Below are 20,533 nucleotides of genomic sequence, written 5' to 3'. Positions count from 1 at the left end.
AAATTTGCGGTAAGTTATCGATTGATTGTTCTTATATCTCAATAAAACGTTAAAGTGTATTGATAGTAGCTCATAATAGCCTATTTTAGTGGAGAAAGAAGGGATCTAAAACAACTAAAAAATATCTTTGTAGTCTCTGGATCTCACTTTCAACTTGCACGCTTTAATTTGAGTATGTACACATACATACATGAGTGGCACATTGCAAATTCTAAATACCAGAAGTACTGCAATATCATCATAATAATGAACAGTGCACTCCAACAAACAGTCTAATATTGCGTTTATTTTCAATACAGTAATTGCCTACCTAGTTATGAATGATATGCAAATATTTGTAGGTGTCATGGATGATTTGTAAGCAATCGTGTACAAGTGAGGCCCTGTAGTGTTAGGGTAAAATTCTGACAAGGGACATAGGACAGCAGAAATGGCGACAAACGACAAAGATGGGTTGACACTGTGACAGTGACAGAGAAAAGTGCAAATACAATTTATTAAAATACCGACAGCGACATGGCTTCCTCCTCAGTATGCTGAAACAACAGCTTTTTAAAATATTGAATTCAGACTAGGGACATACGTAACCCCTCCACCCCTAAGTGGGCCTCACAAGTAGTCATCTCCTGTCAGGGGATGACTAGACAGTCTGCAAGAGCTACAGTACATTAAGGAGATGTGGGTTGGCCCCAGTTTGAATTTTCAAACAACATGTTTCCCATTATTATGTATTCATTATTTTCAAAAATAAGCTCAGTTTTACAGTCAGCTCTCTCTAAGACAGACACCTTTGCAACCGGTACTTAGTGTTCTTCTTAGAGAGATGTCCATCTTATAGGGAGTCTACAGAATGTAAAGAAAGACAAGGACCAAATTTAGGTGTCCATTTTACAGAGGTGTCTGTCTTATAACGGTGTCCATTACGAGAGAGTCGACTGTAAACTGATAAACTGTATTGCAAGACAACATGTTGTCATGGTGATGATTCACCAAGCTTGAAGTCATCAACGTGCTCTGCATGCACCTTAACAGGGTCTGGGAGAGTATTTTCGGGATCTGGCAGGGTGTTCATCAGGCACTGGAGATCAGATAATTTTCTGACACCCACGTTTTTCTAGGAACCATTCTACAGTCCCCTGTTACCGCTTGATAGCCTACATGACTAATTCCTATATTCAGATGTGGACACTGGCTCTCTCCACAAGGCCTCTGAATTGTGACATAAAAAAGGACATTCTTTTAAAATGTATGATCTGACTTTTTGACAAGTCATAAACTTCTTTCTTCAAGAAATTGAATACTAGATTTTTGTTTTAAACTATTTAAATAGCTATGGATATAAATATAAATATAAATGTACATCTAAAAATAGCTGATTTCTTCCCCAGCCCATTTTCGACTTGTCGTCACCTACATTGGATTTCCTTCCCTTCAACTTTTTGGGTCAACACGTTGCTTATTATCGTGTAAAATAGTTCAAAACTTTTATACAGGAAGTGTTTCTGCTGATTTTTCCTCCATGAACTTCCTGAAGTTTTCATTCTCCAGTTCTGTCATCACCTTGTTTAAAGCATAGATCTGTCAAAGGAATCCAGTTATAAATGTTAAAAGTGTCATGAAGTAAAAAGTGTTCCTTATTACAGGGACTGGAGAATAAAATCAGAGACTTGTAGTCAAGGTTGTAGGTAATTAGTACAGCAAAATTTTTGAACCTCTGAGATGCATGGGAAAAAGCACACAAAACCACATGAACGATTTGAAAAGCCTGACATGTCTCTCCCAAACATGTTTTTAGCCTTTCTCATTTACCGACTTTCCTCATTTCTATTACACTGCGCTTTTCACAAACACGCAAAACCTAAAGTTTGAAAGTTGCCTTCACAATTGCTTTTTATGCTGCCGTCAATCATTTTTACAATCACAAGCAACAAACCATGAAACACACAAACACACAAAATGGATCTAAATCCACCAAGAATAAATCACAAATCATGACGTTTTGAACCCGTTTATCAGTAAAGTTCTTTTTCCTAAGAAGTCTGCTTAGATGATTGACAGCAGCGAAAAACATAACTGTCAGTTGGCTTTTGAACTTCAGAGTTCACGTGTTTTTGAAAAGTGCAGTATATTATAAAATTTTCTGCAGCTAATTTTTAATTTTAGTCAATTTCCATTTTTTCTTTGTTTCAAATTCATTAGCGTACATTACCATATGCAAAAACAATGGAAAAATAAAAAATAAGTGAGACAAAAAAATAACTACCACATAAAGTTGGATGTCCTTCATAGACTTTGTCTTATATAAATTGCGGCTGATCTGAAGATTGATATCATGTGACAAATTATTACAGGGGAAAAGACAAAAATTGATCTCCTCATTTAGCTTTTTTGGGGGATTTTTTGTGTTCTGTTTTTAAAGCTATACATTTTGGAGCAAAACGGAAAATGATCATGAAAAATGAAAAAAAAAATTATCCTTGCAAATTAAATGTATAAATTAATGTATTAATCCGATGTTCATTTATCAACTTATTAACCCTTTAAGCCCCAGTATCCAAATACAAATTCTCCAAACTGATATCCATACATTTCCTTAGGAAATTAGTTGAGAGAATTTGATTTAAGATCAAAGACTTCTCTTTGTGATCATTCTATTAATTCTCATACACTTTGCTCTTGATAATCTATGGATTTTGTTAGGAGAAAATTGATGTTGGTCACTATTGGGACTTAAAGGGTTAAGAAGAATGCATATAATGGACATTCAGTCGAACCTCCACTGGTGGCCACTTCTCCACCATGGCCACTTTTTAGTCCCGCTGGGCATGCAAATAATCCATACATGTACATCAACTCTTGTTGTTTAATCCACTCCACAATGGCCACCTCTTTATCATCTCTTCATAAAGGCCACTTTTTTCTGTCCCTACAATGGCCATTGGGGAGAGGTTTTGAGATCAAGAAAAAACTTAAGTTTTACCTCAGCTCGTTGTCTTTGTTTCAGCTGTAAAATTGCGCCATAAGCTCTTCTTTGTTCTTCCTTCATAGCTTTTTCTTTCTTCTTCTGCTCCTCTGCCCTTAATTTATTTCCTAAAAATAGTAAATTGTAGAAATTAGTAACTTAACTTGGTTTTGGTAACTTTTGTTTATGATTTTTATTTTTTTTTTCTGATCACCTCCAGACTATGAAAAAGAGCCCCTAGATTTTTGAGTCAAGTAAGAGGTAATAAAAGGAGTGGAAGAGCTGAAAAACATGCTTTGCCGCAAAACCGACGGGTGAGGTGGATAAGATTAGTCTTATTATTGTGCATGATTTTCTTTTCATGCTTAATTTGCCTAGAATATCTCAAGATGTAAACATTTCTGTTTGTTTCTTGTCACAACTTACCTAAGTTAATTAGTCTTGATTTTACAGCTCTCTGGCTCTGAAAAAAAAAACGTTGAAATGTTGATGTTGTGTACACATTATGTAAAAGTAAAAAAATTGTTGTAAATATACAGGTTCATATAGTGGTATGTTGTTAATTTAGTTCCATCAGGTTATTTTATGCTGTTTTAAAGTTCCATATTATTTACATGCCTGGACAGTATATGCAATAATTTATTTGCTGACCTTGACATCTGTCAGGGATGGGATGTACTCCACTTTCTTAAGTTCATCTAAAAAAATAAAATTATCAATTCAGGTTTTAATATTAAAGAAAAATTGCCAGTACAGGGTAGTTGAATTTTTTTGTTGTGACACTTAGGAGTAATGTAACAAGTGTGCACTGAATACTTTTTTCTTTGTACAGCTGTACACGTGACATGACTGCAAAATAATAATGTCAACAGTTTCTTATATTTTCTCATACAGAGAAACTTTTTACTTGCTGTATTTTATTGGTGTGTGTGTGGAGCTATGGATATCTCCTTGATGGTCTATGGTAGGTTTGGAGGTTAGAATTTTTAAAAATATGTAAGGTTTTTTCTTATTTGTATCATTTTGTAAGCTTGAAAATATAGTTTGTCGGCTCTCTATTAGACTTATGCCTCTGAAACCTGTTAAGTGCCTGTCTGAGGGATATGTTCACCAAAATTACAGATAGGGATGGACCACCTCTGGATGTCCATATAAGAGAGGTGTCCTTAATAGTGGTGTCCATCAAGAGAGTCAAACTTCCTTAGTATGCACACCAAAGAGAGAAAGTCATTAGTGTCTGTCTTTATAACAGGAGGTGTCTATAGGAAGAGGTTTGGTTGTTAAATACTTGAACATTGGGTATTATTGAAGCTTAAATAAACTCACTCTAACTAACTCACAAACTAGTACCGTTTGTTAACAATAAGGCAGCACTACATACCCACAGTGGGTGTACTGGGTGGGGCACATGGTATCCCTGTGATCATCCCAGAATGTGTCTCAGATAGATAAACTTTCTTCACTCTGTTGTCATCATGAGAGTTCAGTAGTTTACGTGGGGATGATAGATACGGAGCAGTAGAAATGCTTTCTTGTTCTTGTTCCTGTTTCCTTGGAGAAGAGGTACAACTCCTTGTGTTGTCGTTAGTTAAGCTAGTGTTAGAGACCCGTGGTAAAAGAACAGTTGCTTTGTTGTTCTTGATTTCTTGTTTCTTTGGAGCATAAGCTGCTCTTAGTTTTTGAACACTTAGGTACTTATTTGGGGAAGTGTCTCTTGTCTGTTGTAAATGTAGTCCATTTTTCACCTTTTGATCTGAGTTGACTTGATGGCCTAAAAATACACAATATTCTTGTTAAAAATGTTATCACTGTACCTGCATGTGTAGGTTGTAGTTTAATTAAATCTACTATCGTATGGATATGATTGTGATGACTTTGACAAGTCACTAGAACATACATCTATATTTACAGCAAGCATAATTATATACAATGGGATAACAATAAAGATTATTTTTAGTGCTTTTTATTTAAAGAATGGACTTGTTATCATTTTAAGAGATGAACATGGTAAGACTTAATATAAAAGTTTAACAATGCTGCAACTTTTGGAACCAGTCTTGTATCTTTATACATCCTTGGTTTATATGATGTATCTGACAACAATCAAATTGAATGCTCTGAGGACTGTAATTTTTGCTTTAGTTAGTGGGCTGCTTTACATGTACAGGGCATGTAAAATGCAGAAATCATACACGTATGTTGACTTGTGGTTGACAGTTCTCTTTATAGAGAAATCTGGCGTTTCCCTCAGGATAAGTTAAATATGACTACCCATCACCCTGAATAAAATGGGTAATTAAAAGTTATTACTATTAAATGGGTAATTAAAAGCTATTACATTAATATTAGTTACCGTCTTGTTCATTTGTATGCCCACGTCCAACCAGTCTTGCAAACATACCACTCACTGCAACACCTTTCTTAGGAGAATTTTTTCTTTTTTTATTAGTTTTCTTAGCTTTTAATGATTTCTTTTTATTCCTTTTCTCTGACTTTTCTGGTGGTTTATTTTCTATAACAAGGGAATTATCTGCTTGTTGGGTTTCTGGTGTCAAGTTTGTTAAATTGTATTGCTGTCTACTATCTTCATCACTGAGGTCTGGTGTTAATTCTGAAATTATTGATAAGAAGGCCAGTCAGTATATTTTACATGAAGTAAAATTCATGTCCTCTGCAGAAAGAACCCAAGAAAGAAAATCATGACTGAGGTATGACCTTTTACGAGAAACCAACTCCCCCTTTCCCCCTTCCATGTCTCTTCCCAATCCTCAAGGTAAAATTTTGTTTTAAAGCTTTCCCACATAGCTGAGAACAAATGCACCAACTTGGGGTCTGGGATGACAGAAATAGTGATTTGCACGATGATTGCCATGATTTCTGGCAATGGCATCACAAGAGTGGCACCAGAAAGTTTCACAATTTTGTCAAACTCCAAAACCATGGACACTGGTCTGGGTTTTGCCAACCTTCAAAAGAAATTCAACTACAAGAATGTTGACTTCCCAGAATAGAAGATTTCATTATTAAATGCATGGAGCAATGGTTTTCAGAACACATTGAAAGAGGAAAACTAAAACTTCCGGGTGCGTTTCAGTGCAACTCAAAACAATGACTGGGCAATAGTTTGCTATAAAATATCATCCATTGTATAACCACAACCATTAATTTAGAATCTCACCTGAAGATTCTTCCTTTATTGAAATAGAACGTTCTTTAACTGATTCCATTGAACTGTTTCGCCGAGAAGTCGGAGATTCCTCTCGACAGTAACTTACTATATTGTCACGCAATGTACTTGTATTTTGGTGTTGATTCTGATGCGAAACGGAGTCAACATTTGAGCGTTGACATGATGAGTCTCTCAATTCAAAAACTTGAACTCTTTCCGTCACGAATTCCGTGGATTCAATCCTGTTATTAAGAGTACTTTGCACGGAAGATGCCGAACTGTTTCTTCGTCGATTTCTACTTTGTAGCAGTCGATAGATTGGGCTGGAAACCGCTGGGGAATTTGACCTGCATTTTGTATCCAGTAGTGGAGGCTTGATAATTGTCAGTGGAAACTCCGCGGCTAAAGCCCTTCCCGTCGGCATTCTAGGCAATATGGCTGTTGCGCTGTCTAAAGGAATCATTATTTTATAAGGTGGTACAGATAACCAGCTTCATGGAGTTGTGGAATACGGAAATCTTTTGCCTTTCCTACATGTAACACCATTATGTTTTGGAATTTGAAGCCCTTTAACAACGTTGCTATAGGCAACCAAGTGGAACCTGTGTCAGGTAACCTGGCTTTTGGTTGAAACCGCTGACAGATTGCAGTCTCGTGTAGAGACGAACGAAGCAAGCACGTGAAAATCCTCCACAAGTATAAACAGATTTTTTGTTAAAATGAGGCCTTTAACTGAAGAAGAAACACGCAGCGTATTTGAAAAACTAGCAAAATAGTAAGTAGCGTGATTGATAGTCCATGTTGTTTATCTTGATCCTTTCAAACACATGTAAACTCAAGTTAATTTTCTTGAAGCTGCAGAAACAAAACATTGCATTTTTCAAGCTTTTCTTTTACGATGGTTTTTTAGTATCGGAGACAACATCAAACTTCTCATAGATAGACCAGATGGAAATTATTGTTTCAGACTTCACGAAGAACGAGTTTACTATGTCAGGTAGGTTGAAATTTTTATCTTTTATATTTAAAAAACTGTGGAGCCCTGGCATTTACACGTTTCAATTAAACTTCCCAAAGGTTTAATAACCATCCAAAATGTTTAACTCAAGTTGGCACCTATGACATGGTTTCTTAAAAGAGTTCTCCTTAAAAGACAACAAATATTGGCAGTATCTGTGCATTATTTAAGGCATTTTGTATGAGCAAAATGACGAGTTTATGCGACAACATGACAAATGTTTATGGTACAGATCAAAATAAAGTTCAGGTTAAAATTTTTTAACCTAGGTTGATTTTCAATTTCCTTTGTCTCCTAGCACAGATTTTTCACAAACTAGGAGTAGGAGAGAAAGGAAATTGAGAATCAACCTAGGTTAAAAAATCTTAACCAGAAGTTAATTTTGACCTGTAACATATATGCCAGATGTAGAATTTACCACAAGCTAAAATCAGGAAAAATTAATAAGAAATGAGTTTTTTCATCGTATTACTAAAACTTGTCATTTTGCTCGTGCACTTGAGCGTGCTTGTTTTCCTTTTATACGGTGATAGTCCCCTAAAAGTAAGGAAAGGTTTGTTTGTACATGTATGATAATGCTTCAATATGTAAAACTATGTAAAAACTGTCACTTACAGTTGTACTAAGTTTATGTAGATGTACATGTAAGGGTAGGTATGTTCTGCACTCATCCCTCAGACATCATTTGTATAGGTAATAGCATGATTTGTAGTGATATTTGGCATGAATACCACGAGTGCTGTTCCCAAATTGTTATAGATAATTTCACAAACCCTTAGGCGAGTGAAATTTGAGACAATTTTGAAACATCACAAGTGGTATTTCTGCCAAATATCACGCACAAATCATGCTATTATTTGTTTATACTACTACCCACAAAAGGTTTGTAATTTTCACATGTAGTTATTTCAAATTTAGCAGAAGTACCACTGCTCTAAGCCAATCAAATTGCAGAAATTTCTCATGCAGTAGTATAACACAGGGCAACCAGTGAGAATTGTGAATTTTTTCCTTTTTCACTAGCCTTTGCACAGCCGCTCCCTCTCCTCAGAAAAAACGAGTGATGTTTCGAAATTGTTATGGATAATTTCACAAGCCCTTAGGCAAGTGAAATTTGAGACAATTTTGAAATATCACAAGTGGTATTTCAGCCAAATATCATGCACAAATCATGCTATTATTTGTTTATACTACTACCTGCAAAGGGTTTGTAATTTTCACATGTAGGTATTTCAAATTTAGCTGAAATAACACTGCACTAAGCCAATAAAATTGCAGAAATTTCTCATGTAGTAGTATAACGCAGGGAAACCTGTGAGAATTGTGATTTTTTTTTTTTCACTACCCTTTGTGCTCCCTCCCCTCAGAAAAAATCCCGTCTCCAATTCTTCTGAGAGGAGAGGTGCTTTACGCTGGTCGTTTTTCACCACCCTTACCAGTGAAAAGGTTCAGGAGGTTTGATGAAAGTTATCACTTTTTCCAGATTTTTTCCAGTAATATTTGATAAACTTCTTAACAAGCAATTTATGCAATACTACAAGAATACAATACAATGTACATTGTACTATACAGTAGATAACTTCTTTTTAGCCTATACAGCTTGTACCAGCACCCGAGCTCTGTGCTTTTAATACCTCTTTTATTTTGTTGCAGCGAGCAAATCATGAGAAAGGCAACAAATATTGCAAGGGAGAACCTCATAAGCGTGGGAACCTGCATCGGCAAGTTTACAAAGACAAAACGATTCAGACTTCATGTGACTGCTCTTGACTTCATGGCACCTTATGCTAAGGTAAGCCTGGTGTTTTTCTTTTTGTTTCGTGATTGTTTCTGGTGTTATTATTATGATCATTAATGAGACTTAGTTCTGCTAGTCGACCAGAAAACTTCCTTGGAGCAGGTTACGGCTAGTAACCAAGAGTCTCGAGGGTCTGGCCACCTCTCAAGTCTCAAGAACTCTCTGTAGTATTGTTTCAGTTTCTAGTAACACGGCCTTCTGTATGTTCCCAGGTCTTACCCTTATTCCAATATTCTGAAGCACTTATCCAGATGAAGATGATGATCGTTATTATTATTATTATTATGGTTATTACACATGTAATTATTACTTACTTTTGTGCCACAGACCTAAAACTTAAATCAAAAGTGAATGCCACAGTTTCAATAATTACCATAAATCTTTTATTAAGCCCCACCTCTCTATTAAGCCTCCCCTCCCCGTCCCCTCCATCCTTATTCTTCACAAAAAATTAACATGGAGTGATCAGTCATGGTTTATTCAGGCTGAAAATTCATATTGTTTTTGGTCTTCGGCTGCATGACCTCCAACTTTATGTCCTGAACTTTTTCAACTTTGTGCTTTCGTTCTCTGTGGAGAATTGTTACCGTTTTCTTATTGTTAGAAAAAGCAGTATAGCATCCGGTAACCACAAGTCTGTCCTCAAGAAACCTTGCTTCAACTGATGCATTTCGCCAAATTAAATAAGCCCCCCCTCAAAAGTGCTTGAAAAAATAAGCCCCTCAGGGGGCTTAATAGAGGATTTATGGTATTAATTAGCAATTATTTGATGAGGCTGAGTATCATTTGAAGAATTATGGAGATCGGGGAGGGTGTTAAACTGGGCTTGGCAGATAACAGCCTCCGAGATCTCCATAATTCTTCAGATGATACGTAAGCCGAATTCAATAATAATCATTGAAAATAGCTTACAATAAATTTATTAAACAAGTATTATTGTTTTATTATTCATTCAAAATAATTCCTAGTCATTCTTCGATAGTGCGTGTTTATCAGCAAGTCTAGGAGATGTGTCTCTCAGTTTTGCTAATAGTCTCCAAATAGCAGATGTCGTCTATCGAGTTGTCTTCTTGCTACTCGTGCTATGTTTTTAGCCAATAGTTGCCTATTTCTTCCTTGTGAATCCGCCATTTTGTACTCATTACCAAAACAATTCAGCCTTGTCCCCAGGTCTTCTTGGTTAACTGTTCAGTTTTCTGGTCATTATAATCCACAATTGACATCATTTTTCACATATTGCAAAATCCTTCCAAATTTGGTCAATAGTAGCTGGTTATGATAAATTATGCGTAGGATTTTAGCCAACCAGAAAGTGAAGAATATTTTGTATAATAATAATAATAATAATGATAATTATAATGATAATTATACTCACAATGGAATTTTTCTAATGAGTTGAAAACAAAAACCCAATCTGTAATTCTAGGCTTATCCGGCAAAATAACAGTAAAGTGTGACGTTGATTTTGTTACCTCTCAGTATAAAATCTGGGTCAAACCATCTGGGGAGCAGTCATTTTTATATGGAAATCATATTTTGAAGTCTGGATTAGGAAGAATAACAGAAAATACTCCACAATACCAAGGTGTTATTGTTTACTCCATGAATGATCTTCCACTGGTAAGTGAATTGAACTCAAGAATAAGTGTTTCTCACCCTTGCTTCAAAATGCAGCTTACCCTTCTCTTCACTAATATGCAATCACTTCACTCTATCTTCCGACAATTTTGCACTTCTAGAAGTAAAAATTTGTCTGGGAAAAACTTTGTAGTCATCTAAAAGTCTTTGTTTGAGTGGGACATGTCTTGAACATCAAAATAGTTTATAAAATCTACCATTCCACCATGGTCAAACAGTGCTTCTGAGCTGAGTTTTGAGCTGAACTACAGACTGTGAGTAGAATGTAGCCCTACAGCTGTACTACAAACTGGGCTCAAACAAATATTCAATATCAAAAAAGGCCCCCCTTTACAATACAATAATACAATAAGTTTTATTAACTCTCCCAAAGGGCTATTCTGAAGTTAATTTACAAATGCTAAAAAAGAAGGGGATAAGAATAAAAAGCTTAAATTGATTGCAATCTTGGTACAAAACTGAAAGCATAAACTATGTGCGTACAATTACATTATCTCTTTGAAGATCTAAACTAAAACAAATATTAACTATTCACTATTTAACGTATGGGGTCTGCTCCCATAATTCGCATTTAACACCCCTCTTAAAGGTACATAGTGACGGGCTATTTCTAGTGTCTGGGGTCAGAGAGTTCCAGGCACTTACAGTGCGATAGTAAAATGACCGTCGCGCAGTAACTGTTCTGCATAGAGGGAGATTTAGATTGTCCCTTTTCCTTGTGTTGTAGCCTGTTCCAGGCTCCGTGATAGTTGGGCCCACTGAATTGAGAGAGCGCGAAGACGAAAGTAAAACGCCAACTTTTCGCATGCCTTTTACTTTCGCCCCTCCCCCACTATCTGAGAGCCTGGAACAGGCTACTTGTGTTGTAATTGTGTACGTCTGATCGCTTACTGAGTTTACTACTCAAGTACAACGGAGCGAGGCTATTAACAATTTTGTGCACGTGGGTAGTATCACGGACTAATAACTGATCTTTGATGGAGGGCCACCCTAATTCCCGAAGAACAGGCGAGATGTGATGAAACTACCTACCCTTGCAAGAGACTTAGCACAGTCTAATGCATTCAGTGGAGAATTTCTGCAATATTATTATAGTCTTGTCTCCAAATATGCCTGGAATTTTACATATGACCTTTAGTTTGCTCTGTCTAAAGAATTTATTGACTTTGATTTGCTTCTGCAGGTACTTTTAGAACAGCAGAAACAAACAAAGAAACCAAACAATAAAATTTCCTTGGGAGTTTTATTGTTTGGTTCTATAGTTTCTTCTGTTTAATGTAATCTGTCTTTGGTACCTGCAGTCAATAGCAGCCACGCAGACCAGTTCAGTCATAAATAAGGACCATAATCATAAAATAATAATGATGATTAATAAATACTTAATTATCGTCTTTCCTTATGAGGATAATGGAACAAATAATTCAGCTCAGGACTATCCAGAGCAAATCCAGCTAGCGGTCAGTGCGGTACTTGAGCTCGGAGCCTAACTGCTCAGCCATGCTGCCATCGAGTCAGATTAGTCTTTATTATATGGAGGAGATTGTTTTACTGGGAACTAAACCACTCGTAGATTCCATACACCACTTCATCCGGGACCCGAGTGGCGTATTTTCCGTATGTCACCTTTGTGAGTGTCGTATCGTTCAATGACGTCACGATTCCCGCCTTTTGCTTTTGTTGAATTGGTTTCTCCATATAATAAAAAGAACATTACACGTTGGCTCGAAAATATGAATTTTATGTTCTCGTGGCAAAAACAATATCTCACTCGTTCGCTTCGCTCACTCGTGAGATATTGTTCTTGCCACTCGAACATAAAATTCATATCTTCTCGCCACCGTGTAATATCCTCTATATATTAATAGTGTGCACAGCAGTGGTAGGTTGTAAAATGCAAAAACTGTGGAGGAAACCCATTTCATTTTAAAGGAACCATCTGGCCAGCCATAGCTGGCTTCTGTTAAGTCCCTGTTGTGTCTGCACTAATAGGGAGTTTAAGCAACAACGACGGCGACGGCTACGAAACGAATTGCGGTCGTTTCGCCCGAAAGTCGATTCGCCCGACGGCGTTCGCCAGGAAATTAGTCGATTCGCTCGATCACATTCAACACTGTACAACATGGTGAACATACCTTCCGAGGTGTTACTTTAGTTACCCTTGGATTCCACACGTGCGGTCACTGTCTTTCTATGCTTATTCCCTTTTCCAGGCTTGAAGAACGACAAATACACTTTGGGCGAATGGACTTAGTCTGGGCGAACTGCTATCGGGCGAAACGACTTTCGAGCGAAAAGACTTGAAACCTACGAAACCTTCATTTAAAAAGTGAATTCGCGCTACTTCAAACTTTATCGCGATAATTCCAACTGGTTCAATTCCTCAATTGTTGGCAAATTTTTCTGGAGTTGAATTCTAAAAGAGTGTATCAAAGTTCAGGAAAAGAAAAAGGAAGTTGTTGTCTTGTGTTTGCGCCCTCGACAAAACGTGAAATTAGGCACTTTCACGTTGTAGTCGTGCAGCGACGGCTAAAAAAGGTACAAAAAAACGCATCCACACGTAGCATATTCGAATCATTTCCGCCCGTCCACACGAAAACGCTACAACAATAGAAGTACGATAGCTTCCTGTATTGAGCATGCGTCCTTCTAGAAGTATGTGATGTATGACATCATCTATTCGAAAACCTCCGTTTTCGTCCGTCCACATGTAAACGAAAAGCCGGCGTTTTCAAAAATCTCCAGTGTGAAGAGCGTTTTTGAAAAGATGCGTTTTCGGTGACCGTTTTTCACCGGATACGTGTGGATGGTAGGCCAAACTGGACGATAAAAAAAAAACCATCCGTTTTCAAACAAAAACGGATAGAGCGTTTTCACTCACGTGACCAGCATCTATGCAAATTTATGGGAACAAAAGAGGGTGTTTAAATAAGAAAAGAGATCAACTCCCACAGGATTGGTTTGGGACACCAACATGGCCGCCGTTTTATTGTTTTGGAACACTAATATGGCCGCCGTGACGTCATGTGAAAACGCTTTATACGTGTGGACGGGGCCTTAGTTAGCAAAACAACAACTCTGCACGTGTATCACGCTTTTTTGTACATTTCTTCGCCGTCACTGTACGACTACGACGTGACGATCAGGAGCTTTAGCAACGACGCCGCCGACGGCAATGAGAACGTAAACGTGCATCACGCTTTTTTTAAGCATTTCTTTGCCGTCGTTGTACGACTACGACGCGAAAATGCCTAATTTCACGTTTTGTCTAGGACGTGAACACAGGACAACGACCGACTTTGTTTTTCTTTTCCTGAACTAAGAATTCAACTTCGGAAAAAATTGCCAACATTTGACGAACTGAACGAGATGGAATAAGCCCGATGAAGTTTGAAGCAGCGCGACTTCACGTTTCCTAGCCGTCACCGCCTTTGTTGCTAAAGCTCTCTAATATATATTTGATGGGCATCCTGGATTTCATAGCTTCAGAGTTTATTAGTACAGCCTTTATCTTCCACAACTATGGATTTTGTCGTGGCTCATTTGGCTTACTTTCCTTGACAGGGATTTGGTGCCACAGCTCGTTCAACACAGGATTGCCGACGGGCCAACCCCACTGATATAGTCTGCTTTCATCAAGCTGATGTAGGCGAATATTTGAGATCAGAGGACACTTTAACATAACAAAAAATGTTAAAAGCCTTGTGGTTTTCCTTTTAATGCTTACATTAAATTACGGATTTCATCAACAGACCTAAAAGGTAGATTTACTCTCACCTTGTACAGCATAATAAACAATGCCATGGGGAATTAAGACTGTGAGCTATTTTCAAGGAGAAACCCTCTCTATTTCCTCTACTTGTTACTTTTAATACAGAAAAATAAATTGTAGTTTATTTGGGCTGAATAACGTTGACCTCCAAACTGATATAATGGGCGCTTTAGGAAACATCCAAAGTGTTTTATAAAAGTGGGCAAAATATATTTCTCACGCGATTTACTTATCAGTTAGACCTACTGTACTAAATACTGAAATATATCTGTCAATTTAACAGTTTTTAACATACCTTACGAACAAATTGAATTCAAATAGTTTCAACTAAAAGTGAAAGCCAAAAACCAATAATTAAGCGAGATCATTCGGCTTCGTCGTTTTAGTATGGCTTTTTGTTAACCTTTAACGATAAAGTTGAAAAAAGCCAACGTACCGAAATACAATATGACGCATGAGTGTTTCCACGAAACTTAAACTTATCGCTTGCTGTTTCATCTATTTTTGTTTATTTTTTTGATTTCCGAGCTATGCTCCTTGCCTTTACTTATAAAGTCAGGGGTTTGCTCTAAGCAGACTGCGTTGTTTCAGTTTGCAACAAGTGCATTTTACGACATTGAGTATCTTAATCGTACAATCTGCATCTTGACAAGTCTGATAACTGCAATAAAACAGAACTCGAAATCCAGGACTTTCCTGAACGGTCCTTCGCTACTTCTTCATCTCTACTGTGAGTCTTGGCTAAACAAGGGATGATGGCATATCGGACAGTTTCGTCTGAAAGACAGAAGCAAACAAAGAAAAATAAATTGTATGAATCACTTCGGTATCGGGCTTGAAGTAGAAGAGGCTGCGGAGATTCTCCTCTTGGTGAGTCTTTATTTAATATTCTTTTTTGGAAATGGCGGGGGTGGGGGGCGCGATAGGGGTTGAGTTTTGGTGCACGCCCTTAATCCGTGAGGTTTTTTTCTTGGTACTGCAGTTATTTCCATCACCCCGAAAACAGCATTTTCAGACTACAATTCAATCAGAAATGGCCTGTTAGACGAAAAACAACTATGTAGACGTGCGACCTAGAAATCATTATTTCTTATTATTTATTTCTATTTATCTACTTCTGTTGGCCACTTACACTCCGTTCTGAATCATAGCGATGGCACACTCCTTATGGACCTTGTGCGAGCATGGCAGGATCTGGCAACCGCTGAACGCATCCTGTGTAGAGTACAGAAAGTTGATTTGATTATAACGTAAACATCCGGAATGGTTTATTTACCAAGTGGAAGTTCGGATTTTATTCTGATCCTCGACTGCATGACCTCCAACCTTCTTGTACTTGAGCTTTTCCACTTTGTATTTTAGTTCTTTATAGAGAACTGAGACCATCGTCTTTTCTAAATTAAATAAGCCCCCCTCTCAAATAAGCCCTCCTCCCTCAAATGAGCTTGAAATAAATAAGCCCCCAGGGGGGGAGCTTAATATAGGATTTACAGTATTTCCGACTCCGTTGCAAATTTCTTTAACGTTTAGCAACAAGACAATGCTTGTCTGTTCGACAAATGCTTAACTGTCCCAGGTGTACCTCAAGTCTTCATGCCACCTTCGCAGTCCATTTTTCATAGTGGGAAATAATGGGTATTCACTTACCTCTAAACATATACAACACTCGTCGTGTCCGGAATTGGGCCTGCACCTATGTTTCCCTTCAACTCGTTTGTCGAGACACACGTTGCAAACATCACATTGAAACGGTTTGTCCTTGTGGTTTCTATTTGAGAGAAAAAACATAACAGATTTATAGATTTTCCTCCTTTTTACGTAAATGAAACTCTTACAGAGCCAATAACCCTTACGTTCTTTCTCTTGCGGAAAAACATTCCAGTGCCATCACATCAAAATGAATTTGCACGCGCGGCAAACACGTCCCCACTATACACCTGACTGAAGTCGTATCTGCAACGTAGGTTTAGCTAGAAGGTTCATTTCAAAATGCAATCACCTCTTTCGGTTTTTAGGCCATCAACTAACGACTTTACAAAACTAACGGCAACCACGAGCAAGAAGGACTGATTTTTCTTAAGCTATCCCTTGATTCCTTTGAATATTGCCTGTGTTCTTTGAGAAGAGATGATAGATTTTAATTTGTGTTCTTAGGCTACGCAAAACGTCCAACTTTTCATGAGACGAACCAAACTTAGTGAGTTAAGTTTATGAGAAGTTCGACGATTGGCCTAGGCCTTAATAAGTCCACGTCTAAAGAAGGAAGCTAAAGGAATAGTTGAAAATGGTTGTAACTGAGTATCAGAACTCGTATCCGCAATAACTTACCTGCAAATGTCACATTTATGGCAGTGAAATGGATTTTTTTCCACCCCAGTAAAATGTTTGCATATGAAACAGAAATACGGTGACATTTGTTCGCCGCAGCCACTGCAATCCTGGCTTCCTTCATTGATCTAAAATTCACAAAAAAGAGAGAGATAGACGGAAAGGGAACAGATAGTTACGACAAGTGGAAAAGTAACTTAAAGTAGAGTAGGAAACCCTGTCAGCTGTATACTCAGCTCCGGGTGATACGATTTCTTTAGCCTGCGAGCAACCTCTCCTATTTGGGCAAGCGAAGTGAGCCTCGCGAGAACGCGCGAGCGAGGGGCCCCTCGCGCCTTCGCCGCTAGCTCGCGCGTTCTCGCGAGACTCGCTTCACTCGCCCAAATAGGAGAGCTTGCTCGCAGACTACGATTTCTTACAAATTTTCATATCCTGATCTCTCTAAGAGCATATCTGTTCCGTACTCATCATTCTTGGGATTTAACGGTGACAGACTAAGTCAAAAAGAATTTTGTCAAATTTTACCGAGTTATTGTTTTTGTAGCCTGAGTACAGCCACGCGGTTGTACACAGGCTATTGTTCAGGTACATGTTTATGTTTTTTTGTTTAGGCCATCCTCTTTTTTTTCTGTTTGGCGTCGTCCTTCCGACCCAAATTTTTGGCATTTTTATAAAAAAGTAACGACTTAGTTAAACCATTTCAGTTTCACTTGAAATCATTCTGTTAATCTGAAAAATGAGCGTAGTAACAGAGTAGAGAAAAACAGGAACAAAAACAGGAACATTTTTTATAGCATATTGTGTATTTTGTTAATCCAAATATGTGAATGATAACTTTTAACGTCGTCCTGGGGTACCAGGGCCTCTATTCCGAGACTTCGTGTAATTTTTTTTATAAGTTTTTCTTTTTTTTTTTCAATCCGGCCGACCGACCCAATATCATGAAACGCATTCGACGCTAAACGAAAAAAAAGGGAGATGGCCTTATGTAAATGGCAACTTGAAAGAAAGAAAAAAGCACCGTGTTAAAAGGCAACGATTCCTTACAATATCGGTATAACTCTATTTACGAATACATGAAAATTGACCACTTTTCCCTTCATTGTGTCTTGTTCTGTACTGAGAATTTATATACTTTCTGCAGAAAAATTGCCCCTCAATTTAGTGAAAGAAAGAAAAATGATAGGTCGCTATACTGGTTTAAGAGATAAATGAAGATTTACCACTGGCGATCTCCACCCCCAAAGCGAAAGTCGCCATTTTTAATGTGCGCCTGCTAATCAACCGTGCAATTATGCGCAGTAAGAATGCGCGAAGCAAGTCTTAGGAATAACCGGAAGAACAAAGCCACTGACCTCTTCTTCGTGTCCACAGATGCCACACTTGACATGCGTCGCATTATTCGCCTTCTTGTCATCAGTATCACACGCCCCCGATGAATTGTGACAGCGGTGACACGGGTAGAATATTCCGCAGCAAGGAAACTTCATAAGGCAACGCCGCTGATAATGCACGCACTGCCATCGCGCGCTCTCTTGCACCGGTGCCCGTTCTCCCCCAAACCACCTTGTATCCCTGTCTTCATTTTGTAGTGGTTCCTTCCTTTTTTTCTCCTTCCTTTCTGTTTCTCTCCTTTCTCTTTCCCTTATTTCTCTCTCTTCTCTTTCTCTCCTTTCTCTTTGTTCTCTTTCCCTCATTTCTCTTGCCTCTCTTTCTCTTTGTTCTCTCACGTCTCTTTTCTTTCGCGCTGCCTCACGCTGCGCTTTTGTTCTTTCTTCGCATTCTCTCATAACCCTTTCAACTACTGCGCATGCCTCCGCCACTTTGCGTTCCAGTGCAGCAAGTGAAGGATCATCCGGGAACTCCGGTGATGATGCCTTAGATCTCTGCTCCTCTCCTCTTGAAGCAGATGAAATGATCGGACAAACATCTTGGTTTTCTGTAAAGGAATTGGGTATGGAAGGCTCCATGAAACGTTCTTGCAAGTTTTCAGGCAACACACTGGATTGGTAGCTGTATGAAGGTACACTCTGAGATGTTACACTTGCAGAAGGCTGCAACACGGTGACTGGTGTAGTGACGCTGGGAAATACCACGGGCGCATGCGATTTTGCTGTAGGCAACCTTGATACAGGTGGCCCATCGCGCACAGGAAGCCCACCATAAGTGGAACTATTTACATGCGACCCATAAGAATTATTGGCCGAGTAACGCCACTTAGGTTCAGAGGCGCTTCCCATCGCAGCATGTGTGTTAAATAAGCTACCAGATATGGTGTCATTTGTGGCTGGAAGGCTATCGGATATTCTGAGATCAGTAAATGCCTCTGCGCCACTTGCTATCCACGGATCGATATGATTAAATGACTTTTGTTCTTGTGGGTTAAAATTTGAGCTATTCATCTCTGTCGAAGGTTGATTCCAAAACTGCCAGTTACTTTGCCCCCCAGTTTGACTACCGACGATGGAAGGGTGCAGTCCACTCGAGTGACGCCATCGATGTCCAGTTTCAGAAGCGTCAGGAGGTGGCAGGCTCCACGTGGGCCATTCTGCACGCGGCGTGGATTTTTTCGGAAGATTAAAATCACCAGTCTGCGAGGCATGTAGTAGACTTTGATCTGTCGTATGTCGCGCAAGGAAATTTGGATTGATACCTGTCGCATCTAGGGATGGTATTCTGCTATTGTAAAAGTAATATAAATCTGCCCCATTTACTCGAGGTAACCCCGGTGACGAACTCTTCGGTCCTAGGCTTGGTGGATAACATGTCGTCTTTGCAGTGTACTTATTACTCGTGAGCAAAGTTTTCGCTCTAGCCCCCAATGGCTTTTCTTTACCATTATTACCCGCTGTAGTCATGGTTGAGTTACCGGCATCCCCTGCAAGGAAGAGGATTGGCGAGGTCAGCAGGCAATAACAGGATCAAAAGTAGCAAACAAAATGGACCAACGAATAACGAACACCAAACAGCAAGCTAACATATGGCATATTTTTCACAATCCTGTTAAAAAGTTAAAAAATAAAATCAAATTGCTTCACACTTTGCACTCCAGAACATGCAACTGCTGCATGGGCTACCAAAAACACATCGCTTCTTAGATGTTGTCCGCTTAAAATGGGATTGATTCCAGACTCTCTCCGAAATTTCAAAAAGATAGAACAACATGAATTATAAACGCATAATTTTTTTTCTGTATATAAAATCCCCTCGACAAAGAAACTACCTCGTCTTTAATTGTGATATTTTAAAACTCGTTTTAAAAAAGTACAAAAAGCAATGGCTCATGCAACATTATGCCTTTAGAAAACAATTACGACATGATTGATGATGGAAATACTACTTTTGATCAAGGGACCTGACATTAGCCAAAAACCGTTTTGCAGCTAGCCCTCCCATGACGCACTGCTCCCCTCATTATGATAGCATCCCCTGAGAAAGAGGCAGTAAACCTTCTGGTAAGAGGCGAACACTGTCAAATGTTATTACTAGGAATTCGCCTAAAAACAGCCAAAACACCACCATATGATGGTAAGCTCCTCCAACTATGATGTAAACAGCATATTAAACACATGTTTTTTGATCTACTGCAGCTTGTTAGGGAATTTTTTACTGAAAATATCATTAAAAAAAAACAAAAAAAAGAATGGTCAAGAACTGAACAAACATCATATGAGACTGTTGCTAAAAAATCCTGGACGTACCTTTTTGCAAATCCAGACAGACATAAACCACAATCAAGTACATTTATGTGTAACATACGCTTACAGTCGTAAAGTTTGCATTTCTTTTTACGCTCTAAAAACGCCTATGCTGCAAATGAATGCATCCTATCTAGGTTTAATAGAGAGCGT

The 20,533-nt window shown here is 38.4% G+C and overlaps 3 protein-coding genes across 4 annotated transcripts; 1 reads left to right on the top strand and 2 right to left on the bottom strand.

Annotated features, from left to right (window-relative positions):
- Positions 1-268: 268 nt before the first annotated feature.
- LOC140943946 (uncharacterized) lies at positions 269-6,691 on the bottom strand. Of its 2 annotated transcripts, none has more exons than XM_073393056.1 (7): positions 6,141-6,691; positions 5,316-5,573; positions 4,344-4,733; positions 3,614-3,660; positions 3,389-3,425; positions 2,981-3,090; positions 269-1,578 (listed from the first exon to the last, which is right to left on the bottom strand). In XM_073393056.1, the coding sequence occupies exons 1-7, from the start codon at positions 6,592-6,594 to the stop codon at positions 1,486-1,488; spliced, it is 1,389 nt and encodes a 462-aa protein (XP_073249157.1). In that variant the 5' UTR covers positions 6,595-6,691; the 3' UTR covers positions 269-1,485. The 2 variants fall into 2 exon arrangements, with proteins under 2 accessions (XP_073249157.1, XP_073249167.1); XM_073393066.1 differs by having other exon boundaries at positions 4,344-4,715.
- LOC140943963 (60S ribosome subunit biogenesis protein NIP7 homolog) lies at positions 6,576-14,521 on the top strand. Its single transcript, XM_073393076.1, has 5 exons — positions 6,576-6,906; positions 7,042-7,128; positions 8,803-8,941; positions 10,427-10,567; positions 14,147-14,521. Exons 1-5 carry the CDS (start codon positions 6,851-6,853, stop codon positions 14,264-14,266), a joined length of 543 nt encoding a protein of 180 aa, XP_073249177.1. The 5' UTR covers positions 6,576-6,850; the 3' UTR covers positions 14,267-14,521.
- A 961-nt stretch (positions 14,522-15,482) lies between these two features.
- On the bottom strand, positions 15,483-18,985 carry LOC140943914 (uncharacterized). Its single transcript, XM_073393027.1, has 4 exons — positions 18,038-18,985; positions 16,683-16,810; positions 16,002-16,122; positions 15,483-15,569 (listed from the first exon to the last, which is right to left on the bottom strand). Exons 1-4 carry the CDS (start codon positions 18,920-18,922, stop codon positions 15,483-15,485), a joined length of 1,221 nt encoding a protein of 406 aa, XP_073249128.1. The 5' UTR covers positions 18,923-18,985.
- Between the last annotated feature and the right edge of the window lie 1,548 nt (positions 18,986-20,533).

The sequence above is a fragment of the Porites lutea genome, chromosome 1, assembly GCF_958299795.1.
Source record: "Porites lutea chromosome 1, jaPorLute2.1, whole genome shotgun sequence".
Lineage (NCBI taxonomy): Eukaryota > Metazoa > Cnidaria > Anthozoa > Scleractinia > Poritidae > Porites > Porites lutea.
The sequence above is the reverse complement of the archived record's forward strand: the minus strand, read 5'-3'. Positions and strand labels throughout refer to the sequence as shown.

Excerpts from the sequence above, each read along its gene's own strand:
- LOC140943946 (XM_073393056.1), bottom strand. The coding sequence starts at position 6,594 with ATGATTCCTTTAGACAGCGCAACAGCCATATTGCCTAGAATGCCGACG. Across the intron at positions 5,574-6,140 it reads AATAAAGGAAGAATCTTCAG|AATTAACACCAGACCTCAGT; the intron begins GTGAGATTCTAA and ends CAATAATTTCAG. Across the intron at positions 4,734-5,315 it reads GCATACAAATGAACAAGACG|GCCATCAAGTCAACTCAGAT; the intron begins GTAACTAATATT and ends GTGTATTTTTAG.
- LOC140943963 (XM_073393076.1), top strand. The coding sequence starts at position 6,851 with ATGAGGCCTTTAACTGAAGAAGAAACACGCAGCGTATTTGAAAAACTA. Across the intron at positions 7,129-8,802 it reads GAACGAGTTTACTATGTCAG|CGAGCAAATCATGAGAAAGG; the intron begins GTAGGTTGAAAT and ends ATTTTGTTGCAG. Across the intron at positions 10,568-14,146 it reads CCATGAATGATCTTCCACTG|GGATTTGGTGCCACAGCTCG; the intron begins GTAAGTGAATTG and ends TTTCCTTGACAG.
- LOC140943914 (XM_073393027.1), bottom strand. The coding sequence starts at position 18,922 with ATGGGAAGCGCCTCTGAACCTAAGTGGCGTTACTCGGCCAATAATTCT. Across the intron at positions 16,811-18,037 it reads TCTGTGGACACGAAGAAGAG|ATCAATGAAGGAAGCCAGGA; the intron begins GTCAGTGGCTTT and ends TGTGAATTTTAG. Across the intron at positions 15,570-16,001 it reads AGTGTTGTATATGTTTAGAG|GATGCGTTCAGCGGTTGCCA; the intron begins GTAAGTGAATAC and ends TACTCTACACAG.